General features: G+C 42.0%; 1 protein-coding gene across 4 annotated transcripts in view; it reads left to right on the plus strand.

Moving 5' to 3' along the window:
- The window catches only part of CCAR1 (cell division cycle and apoptosis regulator 1), a 1,667,827-nt gene that overhangs the window by 120,502 nt on the left and 1,527,665 nt on the right, over positions 1-19,660 (plus strand). For 3 of the 4 annotated variants that reach the window (XM_069240502.1, XM_069240501.1, XM_069240500.1), the window contains exon 3: positions 9,547-9,652. The exons of the other annotated variant lie outside the window; for it this stretch is intronic. In XM_069240502.1, the coding sequence (XP_069096603.1) occupies positions 9,580-9,652 (73 nt within the window). In that variant the 5' untranslated portion in view covers positions 9,547-9,579. The remainder of the gene's footprint in view (positions 1-9,546; positions 9,653-19,660) is intronic. 4 annotated transcript variants of the gene reach the window in all.

The following is a 19,660-nucleotide window of genomic DNA, read 5'->3' on the forward strand; positions in this document are numbered from 1 at the left end:
GCCCAGATCAGACTATAAAAATACATTTATTTGCCCAGTTCTTTCTTGGTATCTCAAGGCAAAGAAGACAGAGTGACACTGGAAATATATAATATTCATTCTCCACTGGGTTGTCCTATTAAAGCCACGTTTCCATAGGAAATACTTGTTTTGGGTTGTTAATAAATTTGGTACCATTTGACTAAACTTGGAAAAATAGAAGTCATCCACCGCATCTCCTTTCTTTAAAGTTTTAGTGCGATCTGGCAAGTGGGGACCAAGAAAGGGGGAGAAGAGCACTCTCAAAACAAGTTTTCCCCATTAACTTTTCCATAGGAAAACTGAACAATGAGTGCAAAAAACTGCTAATCAGAATTACATTGTTAAGTAGTTTTTGAAAAATGAAGGTTCAACGTTCATACTTCTGCGATGCCACCATGTAAAGATGCTGTGTCGCATCCGCAGGTCCAACAGGTCAAAAGATTTGATCTGATTGACTGCCAACACATAAACAATGAGAAGGCTGCAGCCATTTCAATCACTTAATTGATGGGGTTTCCTCCACCCCACCCATAGTGCTGAACCCTTTTTGACTACTTGGTGTAGTTTGCGCTTAGGGCTCTCTAACTTTTTTTCCCCATGAGGTATCCACACCAAATGTGCTTCCTTTCTTTCCAACATGCTGGGGTTTCTAAAGGCACCCAAGATTTGTGGATTCCCCTTGAGGGTATCAAAAACATAACCAAAATATAGTTACATTTTGAGGTTTTGGGGAAGAATAGGAACAAGGCGCCCCTCAAAAAGAGCACACGACACTCAGGACTGCAGAGACTGATCATCGCTAGGGCACTTGCCAGAGATAGATTTTGTTACGTCTCACGGATCGAACTGAATGGAAACAGGAGCAATTTCATGAAATAGCATATTATGATAAAAATTTAAGTGTAAACGAACTCCTGGAACCCTTGAAAAAGCCCTAGGCTTGCGAGCCATGTAGGGCATGAAATACTTGTTGGGTGTTTTAAATTAATGGAACACTGTAAGACTGCATCGGAATGAAGTGTACCTAAAATATTATTACACTGAAAGAGAATCTTTGTTTAATACTCACAAAATAAAAATAATATTGAAATAACTTTTTCTATATATTACAAAAAGAATATAAAATGCTGGAAACTTTGAATAATGTTACTGTGCTCAACTGGTATTTAATTATTGCATACAAATCTCTGGGACCCACACTCAATATTTTCTTAATAATCTCCTCAAAAAGTGCCTGTTTTTATCCTAAAAATGACATCAATGAAACGTTTGCTGTGCTAAAGTCGCCATCTTCCCTGCATTCAGGAACATGCAGAGCTGAATCAAAAACCCACTTTTTTCCACAGTTGGACATTGTTAAAAGAGGTAGCCCATTTGTCCAATTGTTTTGCTTTTAATCGGTTTCGAGTTTGTGGTAGAACCAGTGTGAACCCCATGGGTGATCCAGTAAAGCTATAGATTTCTCAGAAGTAGCAACATTTCTGAATTCAACAAGGGGTCATATGTGTAGATCCCCAAGTTTTTCCCAAAGCGACTAACTGTTGACATAACAGATATTGAAAATGAGTAGGTAAAAGACCCCATTTGTGATAACATTTTCATCCATAACTTTTTCGCACAAAGGCTAATTTACAAAAACAATATACCCATTACGTCCGCTAGACCCTCGTGGTTGTGAGCAAATGTAGGGTTTATAGGTTCTCCAAGAACCTGAGATGCCCGAGCCAACAACTGAGCTGCACCATCAAATGGTTTTTTATTGCGTACTTAGTATGGACCAATAATATTGTGAAATATTTAGAGTGAAAATGGGTATTAAGTAAACCTATGTATTTCTGAGGCACAAGATATGGAGTTTAGGAGCAGTGGTTATTTGTACATCTCTGAGTTTGTGGACACCCATACTAGCACGGGATTCAAATTGCATTTTTGAAAATGGCTGCTTTCTTACACACCGGTGTACATTTGGAATGCACAAATGCAGCGAAATCCAATTGGTAATAACAGATGTTCTACTATTGTATGTTGCCTCTTGTCTTCTGATTAAATGGTACCTCACTTGTGTGGGAAGGCCTACAATTCAATACAGGTAATGGACCAAAATGCAACATGGATACATCACATTGCTTCCACTGAAAAGTGACACTTTTTTTAATGTTTTGCCTGCACAGCACTTAAAGCCCAAATCCCTAATTTTCCTATTATCCACTCCATGATGTCTAGTATGGCACTATCATAACAAACACGTTTTTATAAAGTTACCAGCATGGGTCGCTACAATGGCAGGAATTCTGTAAAATTGAGGCACACAGTGAATTCCCTTAATTCCCTGGAGGAGCATTAGAAACAGTCTATGTTCCAGTGAGCAAGTGATCTTTTTCATGGCCAGGGTGTCCCACAACTGAACCAACCTAGCTCTCTGGGTAGGCTTAGTCTGCTTTCCTCACAAGGGGATGTATTGTTTAGCTAGCTGAGAATAGGGCCAAGATCACATGCTACCCCTTTGTGACTTATGGGACATTTCCCCTATGGATCTCAACCCCAAAAGGACTACCCCGCTCTTGGGATCTGCAGGTTGAGCATCTTATTTAGCTCTCGGAGCACTGCTTCCCAAAATCTAATTCATCTGGGGCTGTGGCAGAGTAGGCGTGTGAGGGTGCCTGTTAACCTGTAGCCCGTCCGGCATGGGTTCATCTTTAATTTGTCCCATTTTGCTATTCTGTGTAGGGTTTGTTACCAAAGTCTAAGAAGTTTGTATTACATTTCTCTCACTGTAACATTGCAGTTGGACATGTGGGCCTTTTGTTTATCTTAGCCCACTATGTTGCTGAGCTCCCTCCCCACCTTAACTTCAGTGAACAGGGGTCTTCCCTAATATTAGTTGATATGGCGTTATTTCTTCCCTGTAGTGGCTGCAATTCTTGGGCTATTTCTCAAAATCTGTGAGAGGGCATGAGGACTCCCATCTGATTGAAGGTTGCATGACCCTATGTCGAAGTTGCCAGCAGTGGCAGTACTCAGCTTTTGGCAGGCCTTACAGTGTTTATTAAATGCTTTCAAAGCCAATTGTCAAAAAGAGAGCAGACTATTATACATCTGGCTTCCTTTCAGGATTTGTACTTACCCTTTTTCCAGTCCCTTGGTGTACTTTGAGTTGTATCATGTAGGAGTAAATGTGAGGGAAAGAAGGTGAATCTCAGACATGTCTGTTTTTTATCCCATACTGCAAGGAACACTCTTGTAATGGATGAGGAGTAAACCACCAGCTCCATCCCAATCTTCAAAGGCATGGGACCTTCCATAGGCAGAGGTCAGAACTGTTGAAGGCCCTGTTCTTAGTCTCCATTTTAGATTTCCTTTTTAACTTGACATCTTTCTCCAATGGTGACTTTTTACATACTTCCCTTTAACACAAGAATGTGCTACATACACATTAATTTTGTTATGGACAATGTCGCCCTGTAGCCTGCACATTTAGTTCCAGGGTCCTACAACCAGAACGTGATGTTTAATTTTTCTGTGTTCGCCGGAGTCAACTTTTTTATTCTAGACAAACTAATGAGCTGTTCTGCACCTCTGCCACAGTATGATAAGGATATTGTTTTATATTATAAACAACATTCATGCCGGACTCGTTGAGAGAAGCACTTCATGCTTAGGTTATCATGGAACCGCTTTGCACTACAGTGACTGAGATGCAGCCCTTCTGATTCTGACCTTCATCCTGAGAAGGAAGATAGACTGCATACTTAGTTATGTGCATTTGTGAATGTACTGAGACCGGCTTCCTTGCACATGATACCAAGGAATGGGCGTTAAACCATTCCAGCAGGTCTGGCAGAGAGTACTCCCTCTATTAGTATAAGTATTAGTGACAGATAGGAGTAGAGTAAAATTAGTAACAATTAACATGGTTGAATTGTTCGTAATTTTCATCATTCTAATTATGCTTATTACAATGCTGTCCTATCTGCTTAATCATCACAACTCCTGTTTTTATTACATAACATACGATCTCTTCAATAAACATTTGAAAATGTATTGGATCTTTCTTGTTGATACCTTTGGCATGCAAAAATAATGAACGAAAGGGTTAGATCAGTTTCCACAAATTAGTTGGTAATCTGAGTGGTCGTGTTCGAGGTTACCAACAACATCTATTACCGTGGTGAGGTTAGCAGTTAGATGTGGTACAGTGAGCAAGCCAAAACAAACCAACATTTATTGATGATATATGTAGACTAAGTAACTCTGTTGTGAAGCTCTTGTTGACAATATAACACAGTTCTATTAAACTCGTAGGAACCATATAATCTTGGTTGGTGGCTGAAGCAACTGTGGTTTTGCCACTTCTGCTTTCTACTGTTTGGCCAATAAAAGAGCTGCACAGTCCAAAAATGGATCAACAAGTATAGAATAGGCAGCTTTCACCTGAAGGTTAGTCAATAAAGGAGACTGCCATCCACCATCTACCTCTTTCCTGCCAGACAAAGCTATTGATGGAAACTGTTTGATCAGTGAGGGCTCTAGAGGCAGGACCATCACCTGAAATAGAGCAACTGGGAAAATACCCCAGCTTGCATATAACAACCTGTCTAAGCCAGGAGAAATTGTTCACATGCCACTCGCTTGGAAGTGGAAAATAGTTGACCACAATGATTTGGGACATACAGGATGCTGTTTGAATGCCCAGGTAGAGAGGTGCTGTAGAGAGTCCTATTAGATAGGAACCAGCTTGCATAATGTATCACCCTGGAATGGGGGCATTGTAACAACAGGGCTTTGGATTTATGTGGTTAATTTTAAACCTAGGAATAATTTGAAAAGCCTCTAATTCCCTTGACAGAAATGGTGTACAGAAGTCAGCAGGTCTGACGGACACCATGACATCATGAAACGTGATCCTCTTGAAAATGTCTCTAGCAGTATGCACCCCAATAATCCTTCCATTACCTCTAATAGAGTTTGCCAGTGGCTCTAAAGTAAGTGTGAGCAGGAGGATCAAAAGGGGGCAGCCCTGTCACATGCCACTTTTGATGGCAATGTTATGAGATGATAATGGTTTTCCTAATGTGGGCCATGAGGATTGATAGCTTGCATGGGTCCATTTAGTTAAAGATAAAATCCCTCTGGTGCATATTATATCTATATACCTGGGCCAGCTGTGTCCTGTTTGCCCTGTACAATGAGATCATCAGCATATTTCAGCAATATCTTTTTGTGTTACTGCTGCATTTGCACCCTGAAATGAAGCCTGATTGGTTTGGGTCCAGTAGGTCTGACTAGATGTCCTAACTATGCTGCCATTGTGCTTGTAAAGGTTTTGATTACTATTTTGAGGAGAGTTGTTGGAGGCACATTTAGTAGGCTATTTGCCCCTCCATGGGGATCACCATCACTGAAGTACCCATCATTGTCTCAATGCCAGGCTCCCCATATGTATTGAGGAGCCTTGTTAAGATTGGGCTCAGGAATCTACAAAACATTTTAAGGAATGTGGCAGAGTAGCCATCAGGGCCTGGGCAGTTCCCCATTTTAAGCCTGTTGATAGCACTGATCACTTCATCCTCTGGAAAGGGGTTGTTGAGGCACTGTGCAGTCAGCAGGTATCTTCTACCTGAGGTGTTAACAAGCAAGCTGTGTAACCTAGGGCACTTACTAGTTCCATGTAGAGGCTAAAGTATAAATCCCAGAACGTTCCCGCTATCACCTTGAATGCTGTCAATGTTTCACTGTGTTCACACTTTATCTTTCGCACCCTAACCTTATTTAGCTTTCAATTAGGTTGCCAGGCGCTTGCCTGTCTTAATACCAGAGTAATATTTCTGTTTGTCCCTAAGAAAGGTATATTCGGCTTTGTCTTGATGAAACACTCATACATGAGATATGAATGCTAACACCTTCTGTCAGGTGTTTTATTGATGTGTTGTGCATATGTTTTCTTCTCTAGTGTGTCTAGTTGTTGTTTTAGAATTGCCTTACTTTTGACCATGGCCTTTTTCAGTCTGGCTCATGGTGATATGCAGAGGCCCTTAAGCAATGCCTTTTGCATGTTCAGAGTGCAGCGTCCTAGACCTCCCCTCTGTTAATGTTGGTTATGAAGTTGTTGACCTCATCTGCAAATGCCTTACGTATTATGGGGTCACGTAGAAGGTAGTCACTAAATCTCCAGCAACACCCCTAGAATAGAGAAGGGGCATGGTTAGACTTGAGGTGGTAAAACAAAGCAGTAACACCTGTAATGTGGATTTCCACTTGGGCTAAAGGTCTTGTCCCTATCAGGCAGTGGTTTAGTCCTGCATGCATGTGGTGTGCTGCCAAATACAAGGTCCACCTTGCGTGTCTCAATACATATTTAGATGGTCCCACCTCAAGAAGCAATTCCCTCGAGCCCAGGGAACAATGACTCCCTGGTATATAATACTCCCCTGACATCTAATCCCTGATTTGATTGATCTTTTGCACCTTGCATCATTATGTCGAGGTTTCCTTTTACAACCATGTCTCCCTTTGTGTATGTAAAGATTTCTGAAATGTATGTCTAATGGAGGCTGTCTTGATTAACACTGGGAGTAAATTGTTGCCAATGTGTATGTATCACTATGCTTAGAACGGCACCTGCCTTGTCTGGCATGAGCATTTTAATTATCCCCTGGAAGTCTTGACTGTGTAGAATTGCCACTCCCACCCTCTTGCAGTGCTTGATGAAAAACGATCTAGAGTGGGAATCACTTTGATCCCATCTCAGGCCTATAATTTTTGTGGAAATGCACCTCCTGCAGTAGACAGATGTCCCCCCACCCATTGGAGTATCCTAAGAGGTTAAGAGCGGTTTATTGTTTTGTAGGGTCATTGAGAAGTGCTAAATTTATTATGCAGTCTGTGGTATGCCCATTGCATTCAGGCCCAACTTCAGTCTTCCCCCCGCTTTGTTAGCATTTCACGGGTGAAATAATGCCCTTGGGTGGTGGTGTCCCTCACCGGCCCACCTCCCCTCAACTCAAACCCACACAACCACAGAAACATAAGCAAAGTGTCTCAATTATCAACAGGTGGTTTCTTCCTCCATTTGTCTTGGGAACATTGATGGACAATACGGCCATAGTTTGATGTTTCAGTCCCCTCCATCTCCATTCTCTAAGGCCCTTGCCCCTTTCAGAGCCCATGCAGGTGTCAAAGTGAGAGCATGCCCAGAGATGATAAAAGCTAAGCCCACTTAGAACTTTGCTATTTGGTTTGGAACTTCTCCATCATTTTTAACAACTGCCGAAATTCTTTACCTCCTGCAGAGCTGTGACTCAGGCTCTCTAAATTTCACCAGTCATGTGTGATTTCACTTGCAGCATTTCTACAAATTCTTTGACCGCCTGTCTGCACATCTACCCCCTGGGGATGAAAACTTGGTTTCCTTCTTGATTCACTTTGTCACTAAGCCATAGTACTAATCATTCTTCAGAGTCTTCACAAAGAGTTTTTCATTGCCCCAGGTGAACATGATCCTGAATCGGTTGCCCCATTTGTAGAGTATTTCATGTTTGCTAAAAAGGTGTATTACTTGACAAACCTCCCATCGTCTCACCGTGGTTCATGCCACTAAATTATGATACTGTTGCAGATTGTGATCATCAAAGGTTAGAGACTGTCTTGTGTAGAAGAGACATAATGTTGGCCTTCTCATTCTAAAAGACACTAACATGATGATATCTAGTGGTGCCCTACCTAAGCTACTCGTTAAGTGCCATTTAATGGGGATCAGGGAATCAGTGGGATGGTTGTGGATATTGTGCCTTTAGATTCTGACTTTGTGTCCTTGAGTGATCAACTGATAATCATATTGCTGCGCCATGGGGAGGATTCCATTAACCATGTAGGGCTACTCTTCTGATTGATTGTTCACTGTTGTCTCCAAGTCAGCAACTCGATCTCAGAGTGTACCCGTGCCTTTCTTCATCTTCCAAAGGTGGGATTTCAGGTCTTCTTCGATGGTGCTGACCTAATCCTTAATCTCTTTCAGGAACTATTAGAGTTATTAATGTGTTATGCTTGTCGGGCCGATTGTCTCCGTCTCAGGGAAGATCTGGTTAAGCCTGTATGAATGTCACCCATATTGCCTTTCATTCTTGGATCCCAGCATGTCTTTTTGGTCATCTCATTTGGATACTTCTTAGCTGTCTTGGAGAAGCCCACAGGTGGGGACAGACTGGTATGTCCAGGTGGTCTAACCAGATATTGCTTATGGGTATCATCTGCATGTCTGCCTTTCCTTCAATGGCAGAACCATTTGAGCACCTCTTTGAAGTGGTGCATATCAGTCTTCTCAGTTCGGAGGTATCCTTACAGAGCTATTGCATTTGACTGAGGCTTGTGGTTTCACTGTGGCCTCCCCACCACCCCAGGCCAGATGCCATGTCTCCATTCATCCCAATGGTTGGCTTAAGAATCACAGCCTCTTTTGTTTTGGTCTCCTTATTGTATCGCATAGACTTTGTGGTAGGCTGTTGAGGGGCAGCAAGTTGCTGTCTCTCTCATTGGGTATTTACCCCCCTTACCACCAATTCAGTAGCCAGAGCTATTTCCTTCTGTGATAATTGCTACTCCTTATGGGGGGCTGAGCAGTCCTTAGTCCATTGGTGTTCAGGGGCCTTTTCACCTGCGCGTCCTGGTGATTTATTTCCCCTCTTTGGGCTTTCCTGCGGTGGTATGACACCCAGTACACTGCCACTGCTGAATGTGATGCAATATCTTGGGTCTTCTCGGTCTATGTGAGTCTTCTTGTAGGGCATCTCTGATTCTTGTCACGGTGCAGTATTGGGCAGATGTGTCACCACCTGTGTTCCTCGAGCTACGTAACGCTAAACACTGTTCCACAATATATCTGCTGCTCAACTGGGATGTTGACTTGATCTCTTCAATTACCTGTTTTTGCCAGTCATGTGAGCTCAGCCCACTTCTCATACCCTTTACTGCAACCATGAATACACATGGAAGTTGGCGCTCCACAAGCAGACATAGGACACTGAGGTTGGATGATTTGAGAGGGAAAAGAGCAGAGCTCTCATGGCCCCTATCCACTCCATTCTTTGTCAGGTCACGCCTCTCCCTGCTTTGCTTCTGAGATGTTGCAGTTATCAATATATTTCTATGCTTTCTAATGTGTACTTTCATTGTTTTACTATTTGCAGTTGTTAAGATCTTTTGGTTGCTCTTCTTGTGCCTCAGTTGGGTGTGAAAAAAGTAACTGACTCTAGCATGCTGCGTAAAGGCTGGTTTGTAGGGTTACTGAGCAGGTAGTCAGTCGACTAGTGCGGCCTGGTGGGCAAGAGAGCTATTTCCAAAGGGAAAAAATTCAATTTGACACCCGGGTACATTGATAATTACCAAAGGTAACTTTTATTTTTTACCCTGCATACTTTCTGATTTTCAGTAATGTTAACCATTAAGATCTTGTTAAGTAGCAGTGTAAATTTTTCAACCTATTATTTTTAATATGTTTCCAGTGTAAGTAATTATTATTTCTTTGTACAGATCCAGTTTGTAGAAACAATAAATCAAACAATTATGGCTCAGTTTGGAGGACAAAAGAATCCCCCATGGGCAGCTCAGTTTACAGGAACTGCTGTGACACAATCTGGTAAGCATATCTGGAAATGTAGGATACATTTAGTTTATTATTAGCTATTGTTTAATAATAATTGCCTCAAATGTAAGAAATAAAAAGCGAATAATGGTTTTTTGAAAACCTTGTGTTGTCTAACTTCAAGGTTTTTGTCATAGGAAACTGCATCCTTTCAGTTCTGTCCATTATCCTAATGAATATGTGACGTAGTGTTTATAATGTTGACAGTATCCAAACCCTTTTTTAATTTTTTCTTTTAATTTTCCTTTTAGTGGCCAATATTCCCATTCCTTTATTAAAGTAGACTTTTGCCTAAATAGAATGTCTGCGATACCACTAAGGAGTAAATTGTTTACAAAACTAAGTAGGTTCCTTTTTCTTTAAAAAAAACACGTTACTGAAGACAAATTGTGGTACCTTGTGAAATTTCCTAAAAGTAGAAGGCTTAAAAGTATTAACGTTCTCCAGTGCAGGAGGGTATTTTGTGTTGTTTGTAGCTTAAGGCAGACAAATGTTCTTGTTTATATTCCTGAAACTGTTGTGTCAGCCCTGAGCTCCACATGTATAAAAGGAGGTGGGTGAGAGGAAATGGAAGAACAACAAAGGGGAAGTAAAATCCCAAACTGACTTTCTTCTTTATCTAAAGCCATAGCCACACACCCTCAGCATGACAAAGGACACTGTCTAGGATGGGTTGACCTCCCCTCCAAATATTAACTCTGATTGACATGAGCTTCTTTGATGGTTCCTGGGTTTTATTTATTCATTTCACATTTTTATTTAGCAAATATACATAAGATAAGCATCACTGTATTTTAATAAAGAAATAATGGGTAGGGATCTGGGTCGCCAATTTTGAGGTGACCAGAATCTCTTTCCAACAACATATGAGATTCATGGTGGTGGCGAAAGAGGACTAATTCAGTCTTGTCAGGGTTTCAGTCATTTGATAGAAGGAGGGCTCCAGATCTTTGATAGTTCTGCTTAGTTGATATTCCAATATCAATGGCAAGCTGTCCCTGTCTCAAGAAGAAGAAATAGGGTCTACTTTTGAGAACATATTATCAACTGGGATTATGGAATCCCTGTGTACTATAAGAAGGAAACAGTCTTGGGATTCTTGACATTTTTTCTGTGTGTATCATTGACATATTTAGCTTTTTGCTTCATACTTGGAAACTTGTTCATTGGGTTCTATTAAGTGAAGTTTGAATTGTTATTTGACAATAACGGTCTTCTGCGTTTTTTGGATCGCCATTCTTTTTCCAGTTTGCCAAGATTTCTTCTGTTACAGATCTATTCTATCATATTAGATCAGTCATATTCCTGCAAGGTCTATTCTGGTGTACTCATTGAACTTGCCTGCTGTCTACTATAACCTCTCACCATCTGTATGAGCTCACCACCACTTCAGTCCAGTTGCAGTTGCTTCCCATAGCAATCTACTGTCCACTTAGTTAAGCTCACTCACCTGGAACTACGTTGTTACCTCCATTCTTAACCCTGTGCATGTCCAGTCTTGTTCGAAGCAGCATTTCTAATATGAGCAAGGGAGACAGGCCACCCATATTGCAGTACACAGACAGTGCTTCACCTCTTTTGATCTCTTACCTCACATGGAATCTGATGATGTTACCCTGCACGGAGGATTCCAAGTTTGTCAGTTGGCTACTAGAGACCGTTCGAGGAAGTTTCAGGGTGAGGTCTGAATAAATAGACTCTTACCTTGATAGGTGTCTCCTCCCTCACCATTACGACACTAGCAACAAAGATCTGGACACAGTCAGATGGATCTCAACGCTGTTTAAAAAACATCATGGTGTGGAAGCTTGGTCTCTGTGTTCCAGCTGTGATCATTCAGTGACATGACAACTGCTAAGTGGATATGACTCTTTGGTATAGGGAATCTGAAAATGAAAGCAAACACATTGCCAAGGTGAGCCCTATTGTGGTATTTAGACATATGCACATTACTGTTGTGCAGTTACTTCAAGCAAGGCCAAGGCTGCTCCACTGTGGAAGGCACGTTGTTCATAGTGTGTTCCACGCTTCATTAAACATGTCAGCTGTATATCAATTTGTGCCTGTCATCTCAATTCATCTTATTAAACATTTGCCTAGTTTGAGAGCACTTTGTGTTTTGCTGTATCTCTGACAGTGAATTGCGTTTCTCTGTGTGACTAACCTCTTTATGGATCTGTGGAGAATTGAAGTTTCATTCCACTCAGTGGACAGATTTCAGAGTTTTGACCATTGTGAGTCCATCTCTGTGTACTTTAATGTGTGTCTTCCAAGATTATTTGTCACACATTAATAGAACTCAGTGTTCCTTAGAACAATACTACTTCTTTGTGAGTGGGTATACTACTGAGAAAACAATATGAGATACTGGAGGACATTTTTACATTGGACAAAAACACACATTTTTCCCATACCTACCATTTTAGTATGGTTAAATGTCATATGGCATACACCCTTAAGTGACAAGAGACTCAGCGCCTTGTAGGTAGTAGAACAGAGGTGTTTTATACCACGTGGAGTCTTCCCAAATGAGTTGCACAGTTTTGTACTTCTTTAAGGAAAGGGGTTGAGAATGTAAGATCATTTGAACATCCAGTCTTGGTATACATTTGGGTATCATCAGCATATTGCTGTTTTGGGATGCAATGTTTTGTGGAGACCTCACTTAATAGGTCCAAATATAGGTAGCTTTAGCACCTATAAACCAGACTGCACCAGATCTACTGCTGCCTTCAGGACATCCTGTAGTTTGACAGCAACAATAAAGGAGTTGGATGAGGTGGCTCCTTTGAGGTGGACTCTCAAAGGCTTCTTTAAACACATGCGGTCAATGTGGGTAGATACAGAGAACTTATGACTTCTGATTGAGTCCTCATCAGTGAGATTGCCACAGCAACTAACTTGATTGAGACCTTACTGACTTTTTCTCTTTTTCTCTTATAAGAAGCTAAAAGGCATTACAATGCGCAACATTGTGTCTGAAATCACATATTTTCTGTGGCTAATAATTAAGTAAATATTTGCTTGTGTGAATGTTCTGGCCAACACACTCATGATCCTCAATTGTTTGTGCCCACTTGCAAGAAATGATGTACAACATAAGTGTACGCTTATACAAAAGTTCCCAGTGAATCTTCCATAGTCCAAGAGAAGCGGACTTCAGTTAGACTGTGGGTGTCACAGGTTTAAGGTCTGTGGTGGCTCATAACTCAGGTACACGAGGAGGCTACTATGTTATCGGATGTTAAGGTGCAAATTAGAGGCTCTGATTGTTGCACAAGCCAGGTCCCTTTTCAGGCCAGAACAAACAAACCGGCAATTCCAAATGTATTCAAAATAACTGATGTCGGACAAAGTGTGAAATGACCTTACTTGCTTCTGAGTGACAGAGAAGGAGAACGGTAGCTCGTATTTTTTGGAGCATTAGGCAGTGTCTTAGCAGAAATAAATATTCTCTGATCACTGGTAGAATAGTGAGTTATTTAAAACTGGCTTGTTTGATATACGAGTAAATCACATAAACGTCTTTATCCTTCATATGGAAAAAAAAGATATATCTGCCATTCCTGAAGTAGCCTCTGATCAAGCCAACAGTCTCCTTATAATTCCATGCTCTTCTCTCAAGTAGACTTTCTTGCACAGTATTAAGATGTTTTTTTCATTTGGATCCTGGCACCTAGACACTATTTGACTCGTAGTTTACACTAAAACAAATTAATGAATCAGATCATCAATAGAGGATGAGCTGGACCTATTATTGCTGACTCGATTCCAGTGTTATTTAGCGGTACAATCTTTGTAAAGTTGTTGTGGATACGTCTCTGTTCAGGATACCTTTACTACAGTTACCTAATTAAATCCAGTTTACAAATTATTTTAACTTACACTAAATTCCCTATTAACTATTCCTGCCTCCTGATTCCTTTTCACTGTTTAGCTATTTAGTGAGACAGGTTGAATTCCAGCAAAAGGATAAAAGCAATTGTTAGCTAAAAGGTGGCATTTTCTTTTACTTTCCTCGCTGCAACATTACAAACTCTATAGATGTATGTGCCTGGCTATCGTGATCCCTTCTGTAGGCTTGTGTTCCTAGTAATCCAGTGCCTCCACTTGCATGGACTGATTCTTGGAGTTTGGGCCTGTTAACCCATAGGCCTAGCAGTGTTGCCTCCCAGTAGCTACTAGAGGATTCTTTATTAATGCGTGTTTCCGAAGTGCTTCCTTGATTTAAAAAAAAAAAAAACTCACCTCTGCATTGTACATATGTTGTTTAGTGAAAAAAAAAAATTAAAAGGGAAAAGGTTAGTCGTCATGGTTTTGTAATACAATTGCCTTTCTTGCTTGTCATTTGCTTGCTTCTTGTTCAGTGGCTTTACTTCCTCTTCTAGTGTTTGTCCCTGGCCTGGAGCATAGCTTCTTTATCATCCTTTTAAATGAATGGCTTGTAATCTTCCACTGTTTGCATTCAAAGAACTTTATTTTCCTTTTGTCCTTCCATAGGAGTGCACGCGTTTTCTTGCTTTCTCCTGCATGTCCTGCCCCTCACATCCACTCCCCCACCTCAATCAGTCTTGCTCAACTCAGTTGTTAGTGCCATATCTTTTGTTACAACGGCAGTCTACAAAATTTGTGTTAGTTTGAAATACAGCACCCACATATCTACAATCCTAAAACTAGTAACACTAGAATACCCACAGTTCTTATAGATTTTCACACAAAGGAGTCCAGCTCCTACCACCATTTCAAGCAATGTCCAAAGAGAACAAATATCCTAGAAGAGGAAGGAGTCTGACATCATCAGTAAATCTGGAATTTTGTGTAGTGGTTCCACACTTGACTTTCCACAAACTCGTCCCTCTTTGAGAAAGACTGTACGTATCTAATGGCAGATTATATCACATCATATACTTTTCTTTGGGCTAGAAACATGGACGTTTCACTGTCAGCAGTGATAATCTGCAGACCATTAGAACATTAACCCATTTTTGTTCCTCAACTCTATAGTCCTTCCCTACAAGATATGTCTTAAGTGGCAAACCAATTCATTCTAAGGGAGTTCCAAAAATATTGAATTTGTCTTTTGACAATCCGTGAAAAACAATTGGTGGCAGCTCTAGACTCTCAGAATGTCTTCCTCTAGCACATCAGTTTCAAAATTAAAGAGGCTTGTCTAGTGCAGGTTTGTTCTCTTTTAATTTGAAGACCTAGTTTGTAAGCTGGTCTATTTCCTTATCACCCTCACAGAACCATTCCTTTCACTCTCAAAACTGTTAATTCGCAACAATTAAAATGTGGTGACAATCAAGGTGTAATTAATGTGGAAATAGCATCCTCTCATTACGGATCCTCATTTCACTATTGATCAGCAAATATACAACCACTGTGTCTGGCCTTGAATAATCTAGCCCTGTTAATATTATCCAACTCCAACAACAAATGATTGATGAAATAATGAAATTTTAGTAAGTTAATAACAGGACATTTATCCCAAGCTAAGCACACAAAGAATTGTCAAACCAACATTAGTAAATCTCCTATTGCAGAAGGTGCTTTCCTTATTATATTAAAATATGCTTTAGTTTAGCTTTTTAGTAAAAGCTAAAACAACCTAGATTACACATTAAAATGAGAAATATATGTAACCTTTACTTTGGGTCGAACATTAAAGGTTCCTGAGATTCATGCTGAGAACCACCATTAAATTGCTATCAAACTGTTTTCAACCAGATGTGTTCTTGCAGCCCCTACTGTAGGACAGTCTGCCTACCTTTAACACTATTGATTATTGGGTAATTATTTACCTTTCCTATGAGTGTTTGGGGTATCTGGGAGTGCCTTCACTTGGATAAGTCCTTCCTGATTGTGTGGACCCAACAAGTGAATTGACGTCTGCTGGTACCAAATGTCTATATTGTGGGTTGTTTGGTATGTCTCCACCGTCTTGCACCCTTCTTTATTAATAATTATTTAATTGAGTAGAGGGGAGGAGAGGAGAGGGAGATTCAGCAGACTAAAGACATGTTGGATTTTGATTGATGGCCCCCGACCTTTAGCTCTAACGTTGCGATGGAAGCTTGATTTGGGAGTTGTCAATAAAAGCAAATATGATAAATAATCTCCTCATGCCCAACAAAAAATGAATGTGTTCTTGTGTAATGTAACTGGTGTTCTTGTGAAGCGTTCAAGTACCTGTGGATCGAGTTTGCGCTTTAAGAAACTGCAACAAAAAGGGGAGTGGTGCATATATTTAGAATAATTGAAGGTATGCAATCTGTTAAGCTCCTGAAAAGAGGGTTGGGTGCTTTGGCGATTATTCGTGTCTATTGAAAACTAGATAGAGATCACACCCTGATGTCACTTGTGGAAGCTCTGGAAAAGCTTCTATAAACTAGGAGATGCAGACCTGTTTACAAAAATACATCTTTTATCACTATAGAACCCCCGGGTCTGTCACAGAAATAGAACAGAAAGAGTAAGGAATGGAAAGACGCTGAGCCTGGCCAATAGGAAGGTTTTCTTTAAAGGACAAGCTTCCTCACCCACCCATGGAGTAGCATGCTTCATAATACAGAACCTCCTTGCACCGTGATTCCTAGTCACAGTGCAGGCTACAACCCCCCTCCCTGGAAGGAGGAGCTCTGCGTATGTTTTAGAGGTATGACAGTCTTAAAATGATGAGCAGAGCAGGGTGTGGTGAGGAAAGCAGAATGTGAACAAAGAAACAAAGTGGAGTAAAACTGACTCCAGACTACGCTGGTGATTTCTTGGGTGCGTCCCTGGGCCAGGATTAAAAACCAATACAGAACAGGAAGACTTTGTGCCTGTCTGTACAGATCATAGAGGAGGTTGTCAACATGTTTCTGCCTATTACCCTCAAGAGAGGCGTTGCAGCATTCTTCAGGACCTATTGTGAAACTTCTGCCAAGGTAAGTGCTAAAAAATGAATCAAAATAAATATACAATTAGATTTTTTGTTTACAAAACCATCCAATGGTCCTCATGACTTCAGTGAGTGGGGGGGAATCCACTGGCAAGTACCTCTGAAAGACACATGTAGAATTTGTGATACAAATGTTGTAGGTAGGTCTCATACAACAGACTCTGTAGATTAATTTGCAAGTAGCACGCATGTTCCAAGTTCTATGGCGCCAGCCAGAATTACTAGTATCTGGAATTTAAAGTAAATTATGGTGTGCCACTCTAAGTCTCCATATACACCAACAGTTTGAGGCAGCCAAAAGGATAAATGATAAAAACAGAGCGTACTTGCAAAAGTCGAGTTTAACGCCTTACCTCAGCCCCTTTCTAGGAGCTCGGGGTTCAAGCTTCCCTACAGGTCTATTACACAGAGTTGAAAAGAAAAGAAAAAAACACAAGGGAATATGAAAAGGAAGGCTCAAATCTCTAAGCGGTATTAAACAGTGTACAATTTATGTGCCTATTACTTTTACAAAGAGTCATGTGTTAGTTAGTAGGCCCTTACATACGTAGGTGTCCCAAACTGTGTACTTAGTATCCATGCCGAAGGGGCTAGTCACTTCGACAAAGCTTGGGAACTTAACAGTAGTGGGAATGCCTAGTTGCACCCTTGGATTGGAACACCACCTGGTGTTGTCTAATAGCCATACGTAAGGCGGTGACTGTGGGGGAAAAGAGAAAAAATAAACGTCCTAATGTGTGTTTAGCACGCCTCCTAATGACGTATGCCTGCCTTACCCAAGGGCATGTGAAAAACTGTGATGTGGTGCCGTCATCAAGTAAACTCGGAAAACAGCAGTGCTCTCAGGTGTGCCACATCGCTTAGAGTGCGGACCACTGGAGATTGTGGCGTAGATGTAAATGTGCTGCATCGCAGTGCAGCAAGGGCGCTGGGGATTGTAAAACTTAAGGCACCACGGGTATAGTGGTGCAAGCATCCCTGGTAACATTATTGCTGCTAAGGTGATCTCGAACAGGGAGAACACACTACAGGTAGGACTAAATACCTCAGTCTGGTAGCGGACGCCCCTGCTGGCATTTTAACCCCCCAAGAGACCTCAGAAGTCAGGCTTCCTTGTTGGTGTTATGTCTCCCCGATGGCGATTATAGCGGGTGACTTAGATTGTTTCACACAGGATATAGGCAGGCTAAAATAAGCGAAAATGAACACTCCAACATGGCGCTCACCTGCTGCAGCTTTTCCGCATGTTCCCTCCTACCAATCTTGGGCTGAGGCAAGCATGAGCGGCTTTACGGTGCTGTTTACGTACCCTCCCTCGTAGATCAGGACCACTTCCAAACGAGACACAGCTGCGCACTTGGGCAGTGCAGCATCACATGACGAGTGAGGGGACTGGGATTTATATTCTACATGTCCCTGATGTAGGAATTTGGCTCTGTATATACTATTTCAAAGTAAGAAATAGTGTGCACAGAGTCCAAGGGTTCCCCTTAGAGGTACGATAGTGGCAAAAAGAGATAATTCTAATGCTCTATTTTGTGGTAGTGTGGTCGAGCAGTAGGCTTATCAGAGGGTAGTGTTAAGCATTTGTTGTACACACACAGGCAATAAATGAGGAACACACACTCAGACGTAATCCAGGCCAATAGGTTTTTATATTGAAAAATATAAATTTTCTTAGTTTATTTTTAGAACCACAGGTTCAAGATTTACAAGTAATACTTAAAATGTAAGGTACTTCACTTAGATACTTTAGGAACATTGAATAAAAGCAGTATCATATACAGTCTTTGTAAAAATGGCAATAAGCTATTTTCAAAGTGGATACTGCAAAAATCATCAGTTCCTGGGGGAGGTAAGTAAAGGTTAGCTTTGCAGATAAGTATAACACTTACAAGTCGCAAAGTTGGGGCCAAGGTAGCCCACCGTTGGCAACCCCGTCAAGGCAACCCCAAAGTTACCACACCAGCAGCTCAGGGCCGGTCAGGTGCAGAGGTCAAAGAGGTGCCCAAAAGCCATAGGCTTCAATGGAGAACAGGGGTGCCCCGGTTCCAGTCTGCCAGCAGGTAAGTACCCGCGTCCTTGGGGGGCAGACCAGGGGGGTATTGTAGGGCACCAGGGGGGACACAAGCAGGAACAAAAAGTACACCCTCAGCGGCACAGGGGCGGCCGGGTGCAGTGTGCAAACAGGCGTCGGGTTTTAGATAGAAAGTAATGGAGGGACCCGGGGGTCACTTCAACGATGCAGGCAGGCACAGGAGGGCTCCTCGGGGTAGCCACCACCTGGGCTAGGCAGAGGGTCGCCTGGGGGTCGCTCCTGCACTGGAGTTTGGTTCCTTCAGGTCCTGGGGGCAGCGGGTGCAGTGTTGGTTCCAGGCGTCGGGTCCCTTGTTACAGGCAGTCGCGGTCAGGGGGAGCCTCTGGATTCTCTCTGAAGGCGTCGCTGTGGGGGCTCAGGTGTGTCGTCTCTGGTAACTCACGGGCTCGCAGTTGCCGGGGAGTCCTCCCTGAGGTGTTTATTTTCTGCAGGCCGAGCCGGGGGCGTCGGTTGCAGAGTGGAAAGTCTCACGCTTCCGGCGGGAAACGTGAAGTCTTTAAATTTGCTTCTTTGTTGCAAAAAAGTTGCAGGATTTTGAACAGAGCCGCTGTTCACGGGAGTTTCTTGGTCCTTGGGTGCATGGCAGTCCTCTGAGGCTTCAGAGGTCGCTGGTCCCTGTTGGATGCGTCACTGTTGCAGTTTTCTTCGAAGTTAGGAGACCGACCGGTAGGGCTGGGGCCAAAGAAGTTGTCGTCTCCGTCTTCTCTGCAGTGCTTCAGGTCAGCAGTCCTTCTTCTTGTTAAGGTTGCAGGAATCTAGTTTCCTAGGTTCTGGGGTGCCCCGAAATACTGAATTTAGGGGTGTGTTTAGGTCTGGGAGGGCAGTAGCCAATGGCTACTGTCCTTGAGGGTGGCTACACCCTCTTTGTGCCTCCTCCCTGTGGGGAGGGGGGCACATCCCTAATCCTATTGGGGGAATCCTCCAAACTCTGGATGGAGGATTTCTCAAGGCAGGGGTCACCTCA

Source organism: Pleurodeles waltl, chromosome 6 (genome assembly GCF_031143425.1).
Source record: "Pleurodeles waltl isolate 20211129_DDA chromosome 6, aPleWal1.hap1.20221129, whole genome shotgun sequence".
NCBI classification, from domain to species: Eukaryota; Metazoa; Chordata; class Amphibia; order Caudata; family Salamandridae; genus Pleurodeles; species Pleurodeles waltl.